This window comes from Solanum dulcamara, chromosome 10 (genome assembly GCF_947179165.1).
Source record: "Solanum dulcamara chromosome 10, daSolDulc1.2, whole genome shotgun sequence".
In the NCBI taxonomy this organism is placed as follows: Eukaryota; Viridiplantae; Streptophyta; class Magnoliopsida; order Solanales; family Solanaceae; genus Solanum; species Solanum dulcamara.
The window spans coordinates 67,773,895-67,783,978 of record NC_077246.1 but is presented as its reverse complement, the minus strand read 5'-3'; the positions used below and the strand labels follow the sequence as shown (position 1 = coordinate 67,783,978).

Sequence of the window (10,084 nt, the reverse complement as noted above, 5' to 3'; positions counted from 1 at the left end):
CTCAAGTCTGATGGTTTTGGCTGAATAATCTTTCAAAAGCTTTGGCTGTAGTTGTACACTAATCAAAAGCCATTTTTGTTGGTCAAGTGGATGAGGAATTATGGTTCTTTCATGAAAGGAAAACACAAGTAAATAGTTACACACGTAGTGGACATTTCCTGCTTGCAAAACAGAAGCAATAGTAATTTGCTACTTGTAACTCTTGCATCTTTAAACATATATATATATATATATATATATATATATAAGAGAAACATCCACAGAACCAAAATCCAGTTTGAGAACTCATGGAGCTGAACGGAGCAAATCAATTTTACTAAAACAAAAAAACTAGTTCTCCCTCCTTCCCCACTGCAAGCTTAAGTTGACCAAGGAAAGCTATATTACAACTTTTGGTAGAATGAAATCAAAGAATCACCTATGTGCCATGGGCAGACGACGCTTGTTGGCATTCTATACTACCACAGAACGGTTGCCAAGAGCAGCTAGGATCTATAACCATCATTATAGAAGTAATCCAAAGCTGTGCCACTGAAGGAATCATAAGAGTGATAATAAACCAGAACCAGACCTGGTCAAGTTCTTTTTCCATGAGAGAGCATATCATTATAGAAGTAATCCAAAGCTGTGCCCTGTATGCATGAAGCAGATTTGTCTATTCAACGCTTCCTTGCTTCCATAGTCCTATCTCCAATAACACTTCAGCACCATGCCTATTGAAATATGTACAATATCTTCAACCAGAACCGCCTGCAACCTCTGCTGCACGCTGCCTCATCATCTCCATGACAGCAGCTCTCCGCCGAGAATCAGCCTGCTGCTGCATCCTCCGCAAATGTTCTTTCAAATCTCTGTGTAAAGGGTAAAAAGATAGCAAACTTTACGTCGATAGTTGAAATTCAAAAGTAATAACTGCCGGAAAGGAGAGGCGGAGAAGGAGATAAAGTTACTGAGTTTTATGATTATTTATACTTTTGCAAATCTATAATCTTTATCTAATCCCCAGTTGGACAGCAAAGCATAAAAAATAATCAATAACTATTGAGTAGTCCTAGGAAGAATATAGTGAAATGGACAAAGAGGATTCATACAGCCAAACCCAAATTAAAATGGATTGAATCATAGTCTGATTGGTCGCTACTCGTAGCTGATGCTGTTAATAGATGGAAATTGTCACATTGGCTAATCATTATTTAATTAATTGTAATAACAACATCAATGAAAAGTGATTGATTATGTGAGAAGTAGACAGGAAATATTAAGATGTTTATCTAATTATTACACCTAGCCCTATTTATAGTTATATTCTAAACAATACTATAACTTTCCAAGCATCGTAGTAGTATTAATTTTCGCAAAACAATGTTAGAAAGTGGCATTAAAGCGGACAACCACTCAGGTCACCGGAAAATTGTGGTGACTGATTTTCTTTCCCGAAAAAGGCTGGTATTTTTGCTCAATGATATTCTCTCACCAAGGCTCTGCTACCATGTGAGAAGTAAACACACGAGACAATATTAAGATGTGTATCTATATTATGACATTGACCCCTACTTACAGTTATATTCATAATAATCCTTTTCCATGTTAGCCTATATACATTAATATTCTAACAGATTACAAGTATCTAAGGAAGCATTAGCCAACGTACCTGCAACGTGGAACATGACATTCAGATACCTTGCATGCACGAGCATGCAATTGAAGGAGATACCACATCTTCTTACAGAGAACACAACCTCCAGAAACTCGTATTTTACACTGTATACCATGACGGAAAAGCCCCTTAACTTTGCGACAGTTTGGATATGGACAATGGGGAAAGCGACACTGAGAAGCATGCACCAGAAGCTCAAGCATCTTCTTAAGCTGTAGAGTTGAGGGGAGAAATCATGTCAGATCTCACGTCTAGAATATGTTTTTAATAAAATGGAAGAAAATATAATCGAGCTAAAAGAATTTCATTTATATGTAAACAGAACCATCTATACCACAGATGATAGTTGAATTGCTAGGTTTCGTTAAATAATTGTTATCTTTTCCATTAGGATAGAGATCATCTAATACTTTTCTATTTCATATGAATTTCAAGATGTTCAACCAAGAAGTTTTTGAGGAGATTTTGGAAAGATTTCTAGAAAAAAATAGTTTTCTGCAAAAGATAACATGCTTGGATTGCTCTAATCTTCCAAAAAAAGAGGTTATTCAAGAGACAGACCGGTTTTGAAAATTTGGAAATTCACAAATTCACATCATAAGCAAGACCTCGTATTCTTGTTATTCAGGATTTTCAAGGAAATGAATGAAACAATTATCATTACTCAAAGAAAAGGTCATGAATAAAAGTTGTCCCATATTAACTTAGAAGGGATTGATTTCCTTATATGATTATTGGCAATTCAAACCATAGAAGCTAGCTTTTGGGTTGATTAAGGCCCAAGATCCATTTCTTATCATATCGAATAAATTATATTTACTTATTATTATCAACCAAGTAAAATGGTTGTCCACTTAAAATGGTGGATAATCCATTTACTTTTTAAGTGGATAAAATGTCCACTAATATTTTCCTCCACTTGTAAATATGGCTATAAATATAGCCTTAAACTTCAATGTAAAAACACACAAACACATAAAAAAGAAGAGAATTACTATTACTCTCTCTATATTACTACTCTCTCTATTAATACTTTCTATATACATATTCTCTTGTTCTTCTTCCTTTATAAAATTGTCAAGTTAGTTAATTTATAACACGTTATCAGCACGAAGCTCTAATTTTTCAGAAAATTAACTTCTATATCAGGTATATCTACTAAAGAAATTTAATTTTTAAGTTATCTTTGTTACTTTCAAATTAATTTTCATCATGTCAAACTTGTCAAAATTGGAATTTGTGGCACTTGATATTTCTGGTAAAAATTATTTGTCATGGGTACTTGATGCTGAAATTCACCTTACCGCTAAGGGTCTTGGTGATGCTATAATTGAAGGAAATACAGCATCAAGTCAGGATAAAGCAAAGGCTATGATTTTCCTTCGTCATCATCTAGATGAAAGCCTAAAAATGGAATACTTGACAGTGAAAGATCCACTTGAATTGTGGAAAGACTTAAAAGGGAGGTATGACCACCTCAGGGCAACGGTATTGCCAAGGGCTTGTTATGAGTGGATGCACTTACGGTTTCAAGATTTTAAAACCGTAATTGAGTATAATTCTGTTGTATTTAGAATAACTTCTCAATTAAAATTATGTGGGGAAAATATAAATGATGAGGACATGTTAGAAAAGACACTAACTACTTTTCATGCCTCTAATGTAATATTACAGCAGCTAGGGCTGTACAGGGCAAACCGATAAACCGCACCAAACCGACAAACCGAATCAAACCGGAAAAAAAACCCGACTAGTGGTTTGATTTGACTTGGTTTGTTGTTTGAAAAAAAAAACCCGACCATTATAGGGTTGGTTTGGTTTTAACTAAAAAAAGTCAAACCGAACCCAAACCGACCCGATTATAGATATACTACTTTTAAATTATGTTATACAAAAGAATATTTATTAAAATATAATTTATAAATATTTTTAATTTTTTTTTCATAATTTTCATTTTCTTTCTTACATTTAGATTTGGAGTTGAGAAACCCATCTAAATAATATACAAAAAAACCCATCTTATAAAGTTATATTATAAAGTTAAAACTTCAAACAATGTTCTGCCTCCATCTTATACGTTGATATTTTGTACTAGAACTCTTTTTAAGAAGCACTGCTCTGTGTTTTTTATTAGATACTATGAAAAACCCGAGTAACCCAAAAAACCCGAAAAATCCGCAAAAACCCGAAAAAATTAATATCGAAAAACCCGACTTTATTGGTTTGGTTTGATTTATATATTTAATAACCCGACACAAATGGTTTGGTTTGGTTTGTAAAAAATCCGAACCAACCCGATCTATGTACACCCCTAACAGCAGCAATACCGTGAAAAGGATTTTAAAAAATACTCTGAATTGATATCATGCCTTCTGGTGGCTGAACAACATAATGCTCTTTTAATGAAAAATCATGAAGCCCGTCCCACTGGAACTGCTCCGTTACCGGAGGCAAATATGGTAAAAGCACATGGCCAGTCTGAAAGAAGACATAATAAATATCAAGGTCACAATAATGTGCGTGGACGTGGCAATGGCAGAGAACGATATAATAATCGTCGTGGTGGTGGTCAACATAAAAGGGAGAACAATATCAGTTCTCAAAATGGCCCTTCAAAAAGTAACTGTCATCGTTGTGGCATGAAAGGCCACTGGAAAAATGAATGTCGGACGCCTGAGCATTTTGTAAGACTTTATCAAAACTCTTTTAAAAGAAAGGCAAATAGAGGTGGTGCCTCTTTTTCTAATGCTCGGATAGAGTCACACTTGGCGTTCGAAAATAATGTTGAGGCAAGGCCTTTGAATAATGATAATATTGAAACAAATCTGGCCTTAAGGGATGATGATTTTAATGACCTCAATGATATTACTCATTTGGAGGTTGAAGATTTTTTTAAGGATCTTAATTGATGTTTAATTTCATGTTTTTCAATATGTTATCATGTACTTTGAATTATTGTGTTTTTACGTTTATGTATTTGAAGAAAAAAATAATAATCAAGGTCACATTTTTATGATAATTGTATATTGTTTATTACATTGTGCTATTTTACAATGTTGTAATTAATTACTATTAGTGTGCTATTATTTAATCTTAATATCATATTGTTACTAAAAATAATATTCGCCTTATTTAATGTCATTATACTAACTGTTTATTCTTGTTAATATTTTAGACATTAATAATGTATAATGATTGTATTATTTTTGTCAATAAACAAATTATCTATACATGATGAATAATATTATATTAATGTTTTATAATATTTTATATTTGTTTTTAATACTTGTGTATAATATTTATTTAAGGTTAATAAGTATATAATTCCATAAACTAAATTATTGTAACATTCATCATAATTGAATCATATAATTTTTTAAATTCTAAATTACCATAATTTAACTTTTAAAAAAAAGGGACTTATGTTTTACTAGCAAAATTGTTATTTATTTTATTTCTTACAATGCATTTTTATTTTATGAAGATAAATAAATTTATCAGTGTTCAATTGGATTCAAGATGAATAATGGAGATATGTGCATTTTGGATAGTGCCACAACTCATACGATATTAAAAGAAAAGAAATATTTTTGTCATTTGATTATGAAAAAGACCTATGTCAATACAATATCTAGTAGTACAAAATTAATTGAAGGCTCTGGAAAAGCAGTCTTATTACTACCTGGAGGAACGATATTGGTAATTGATAATGCATTATATTGTAGTAAGTCTCAAAGAAACTTGTTAAGTTTCAAGGTTATTCGCCAAAATGGCTATCATATTGAGACTGCAAATGAAGGAAAGGTTGAATACCTTTATATTACTACAATAAATATGGAGAAGAAAATTGTGCACGAAAAATTACCTGCACTTTCTTCTGGGTTGTACCATACAAATATTGGTACTGTTAAATCACATGCCATTGTAAACAAAAGGTTTACTGATTCTAATGATTTTATCATTTGGCATGACCGGTTAGGCCATCCCGGTTATAATATGATGCGCAGAATTATTGAGAATTCACATGGACACACTTTGAAGAATCAGAAAATTCTTCAATCTAAGGAATTCTCTTGTGTTGCTTGTTCCCAAGGAAAACTGATTATCAAACCATCAGCAACTAAGGTTGGGATTGAATCCCCTGCGTTTCTGGAACGTATACAGGGTGATATATGTGGGCCAATTCACCCTTCATGTGGACCATTTAAATATTATATGGTCTTGATAGATGCATCTACAAGATGGTCACATGTGTGCTTATTATCAACTCGCAACATGGCTTTTGCGAGATTGTTAGCTCAAATTATAAGGTTAAGAGCACAATTTCCAGATTATGCAATAAAGACAATTCGTCTTGATAATGCTGGTGAATTCACATCTCAATCATTTAATGATTATTGTATGTCGATTGGAATAAAAGTTGAGCATCCGGTCGCTCATGTACATACACAAAATGGTCTAGCGGAATCATTGATTAAACGCCTCCAATGGATAGCTAGACCATTGCTAATGAGGACAAAACTTCCTATTTCAGTATGGGGGCATGCTATTTTGCATGCAGCAGCACTTGTGCGCGTAAGGCCAATAAATTATCATGAATTTTCCCCATTACAGTTGGCGTTTGGAAGGGAGCCAAATATATCCCATCTTAGAATATTTGGGTGTGCGGTATATGTCCCAATTGCTCCACCGCATCGCACAAAGATGGGTCCCCAAAGAAGGTTGGGAATATATGTTGGGTATGAATCTCCTTCTATTATAAAATATCTGGAACCTATGACTGGAGATTTATTTACGGCAAGATTCGTTGATTGTCATTTTGATGAATCAGTATACCCAACATTAGGGGGAGAACATAAGCAGATGAAAAATGAGATAGATTGAAATTCATTGTCACTATCTCATTTAGATCCTCGAACAAATCAATGTGAGCAAGAAGTTCAAAAGATGATTTATTTGCAGAATATTGCAAATCAACTGCCGGATGCATTAACTAACCTTCCACGGGTTACTAAATCGCATATCCCAGCTGCTAATGCTCAAGTTCGAGTTGATGTCCCGGTAGAACAACTTGTTCAGGCAAATGAGTCTAGACCACGCTTAAAACGTGGAAGACCATTTGGTTCCAAAAATAAAAATCCTCGAAAAAGGAAAGGAATAAATGATCAAGATGATCATAATTTGGAGGCGAGTGCTCAAGAAGAGCCCAGAGACACAACAAATGGTGATACCACCGAGGAGGTCCAAGTACCTGAAAATAATGAGAATGAAGAAATCTCAATAAGTTATGTCTCGACAGGAAAACGGTGGAACCGAAATGATATTGTGGTCGATAATATTTTTGCTTATAATGTTGCCATTGAAATAATGGAACAAGATAAGGATCTTGAACCAAAATCTGTCGATGAATGCAGACAGAGAAATGATTGGCCAAGATGGGAGGATGCAATTCAAGCAGAGTTAACTTCACTTGAAAAACATGAAGTTTTCGGATCAATAGTTCGAACACCTGAAGATGTCAAGCCAGTAGGGCACAAATGGATTTTTGTGCGTAAACGAAATGAAAAGGGTGAAATCGTAAGATATAAAGCACGACTTGTAGCCCAAGGTTTTTCGCAAAGACCTGGCATTGACTATATGGAAACATATTCCCCTGTGGTGGATGCAATTACTTTCAGGTATCTAATGAATTTGGCAGTTCATGAAATGCTTGAAATGCACTTAATGGACGTGGTCACTGCCTATTTATATGGCTCATTGGACCACGACATTTTTATAAAAATTTCCGAAGGGTTCAAAGTGCCTGAAGCATACAAGGATTCTCGAGAAAATTGTTCAATAAAGCTTCAGAAATCCTTGTATGGGTTGAAACAATCAGGGTGAATGTGGTACAATCGTCTTAGCGAATATTTGCTAAAAGAAGGATATAAAAATGATCCAATTTGCCCTTGTGTCTTTATGAGAAGGTCTGAATCTGAATTTGTCATAATAGCAGTATATGTTGATGATTTGAATATTATTGGAACTCCGGAAGAACTTTCAAAGGCAGTAAAATGCCTGAAAAAGGAGTTTGAAATGAAAGACCTTGGAAAGACAAAATTTTGTCTTGGTCTACAAATTGAACATTTTACAAATGGGATATTTGTCCATCAGTCAACATATACTGAAAATATTTTAAAGAGATTTTATATGGATAAAGCACACCCATTGAGTACTCCAATGGTTGTGAGATCTCTTGATATTAATACAGATCCGTTTCGGCCTTATGAAAATGATGAAGAACTTATTGGTGCTGAAATACCATACCTTAGTGCAATTGGTGCATTAATGTATCTTGCCAACAATTCTAGATCAGATATAGCTTTCTCAGTAAACTTGTTAGCAAGATTTAGTTCTTCACCAACACGCAGACACTGGAATGGAATTAAGCATATATTCAGATACCTTCGAGGTACCATTGATATGGGATTGTTTTACTCAAATGATTCCATGTCACAATTGATCGATTATGCAGATGCGGGATATTTATCTGATCCCCATAAAGGTCGATCGCAAACAGGCTATTTATTTACATGTGGTGGTACAGCTATATCATGGCGTTCAACAAAGCAAACTATGGTTGCCACTTCCTCAAATCATTCAGAGATAATAGCCATTCATGAAGCAAGTCGAGAATGTGTTTGGTTAAGATCAATAACTGAACACATTCAAGAAACATGTAGTCTTTCTTTGACAAAAGACGCTCCAACAATATTGTATGAAGACAATGCTGCATGTATAGCTCAACTGAAGGAAGGATACATCAAAGGAGACAGAACAAAACATATTTCACCAAAATTCTTTTTCACTCATGATCTTCAAAATAAGGGTGAAATAGATGTCCAACAAATTCGTTCAAGTGACAATTTGGCGGATATGTTCACCAAAGCATTGCCAACTTCAACCTTTGAGAAAATGAGATACAAAATTGGAATGCATCGTCTTCGAGATATTAAGTGATATTTTCATCAGGGGGAGCAAAATACGCGCTGTACTCTTTTTTCCTTAGTCAATGTTTTGTCCCACTGGGTTTTCCTGATAAGGTTTTTAATGAGGCAGCACTCAAGGCGTATTATCAGATATGTGTACTCTTTTTCCTTCATTAGGCTTTTTCCCACTGGGTTTTTTCTAATAAGGTTTTAACGAGGCACATTTCTCGTGGACATCCAAGGGGGAGTATTATCAACCAAGTAAAATGGTTGTCCACTTAAAATGGTGGATAATCCATTTACTTTTTAAGTGGGTAAAATGCCCACTAATATTTTCCTCCACTTGTAAATATGGCTATAAATATAGCCTTAAACTTCAATGTAAAAACACACACACACATAAAAAAGAAGAGAATTACTATTACTCTCTCTATATTACTACTCTCTCTATTAATACTTTCTATATACATATTCTCTTGTTCTTCTTCCTTTATAAAATTGTCAAGTTAGTTAATTTATAACACTTATCAAAAGAGCTACTTGGAGAATTAAACTATAGTGTCCTTTGGGGCTATTTTTACTTTTACATTACAACTTTTAATGAAAGAAGTTAATCCCCTTTTGCAGAAATAATTAGGATAATTTGACAGATGATGGTTATCAAGCAACATCGCTAAAATGTTCATACTTTTGAAACCATCTTGGTGTGTCATCAATGAAAAGAATATTTATTTGTCCAGAAAAAATCTTTTTTGGAGAATGGTCGTAGGAATTTTTCTGAGAAAGAAAAGGTATAGCATTTAGAAGCTGCAGTGGACTAGGACTAACATATGGAGATTCAAGAGGATGAAAGAGCTCCCAAAGAACACAGTGAGGTAGGTGCAAGGGATCTAGATCTGACCCAAAAGTTGTAATAGAGGACTTCACAGACTAAACATAGGAAGCAGCACAAAACCACAAATTACATTAAGGGCCAAGAAGAATGCACCTGCAAAACTCGTAGTTGCCTAGCTTCTTTATTCTGTGCATCACGCTCAGCCAAGGATGGATGCTTAGTCAACTTATGAGGATGATCAATTCCACCATCTTTTTGGTAACAAGCATTGCAAACATCATAATCTGCACAAACTTCACATCGCCAACCTTGACCAGCTTCTATATCAAGGTAACAAATGTTGCAAGTTGTCACAAATGCTGGTGCCGTTGGATTATGAAGATGGTAAAGGACCATCATCGAGGAATGTTTAGCACGCCTCAGGGTATCATATTGGTAATGATTTCCCTGACAAAGGCTCAAAAATGCCTGTCTTGTATCAAAAAACTCACTCTCGAGAATTTCATCTTCATCCTTGGTGTCATGAGGTACCTCCTTGATTTCACTCTGGAAAATTTCATTAAAATTTCTTAATCATGGAACACAATACATGTTCCAACTGTGGGGCGGGGGGGGGGGGGGGGA

At 34.5% G+C, this 10,084-nt stretch overlaps 1 protein-coding gene across 4 annotated transcripts in view; it reads right to left on the bottom strand.

Moving 5' to 3' along the window:
• Positions 1-223: 223 nt before the first annotated feature.
• Positions 224-10,084, bottom strand: part of LOC129871563 (histone acetyltransferase HAC1-like) — a 29,424-nt gene continuing 19,563 nt past the window's right edge. For all 4 annotated transcript variants that reach the window (XM_055946512.1, XM_055946511.1, XM_055946513.1 and 1 more), the window contains exons 16-18: positions 9,614-10,006; positions 1,652-1,869; positions 224-851 (exon numbers count right to left, since the gene is read on the bottom strand). In XM_055946512.1, the coding sequence (XP_055802487.1) occupies positions 737-851; positions 1,652-1,869; positions 9,614-10,006 (726 nt within the window). In that variant the 3' untranslated portion in view covers positions 224-736. The remainder of the gene's footprint in view (positions 852-1,651; positions 1,870-9,613; positions 10,007-10,084) is intronic.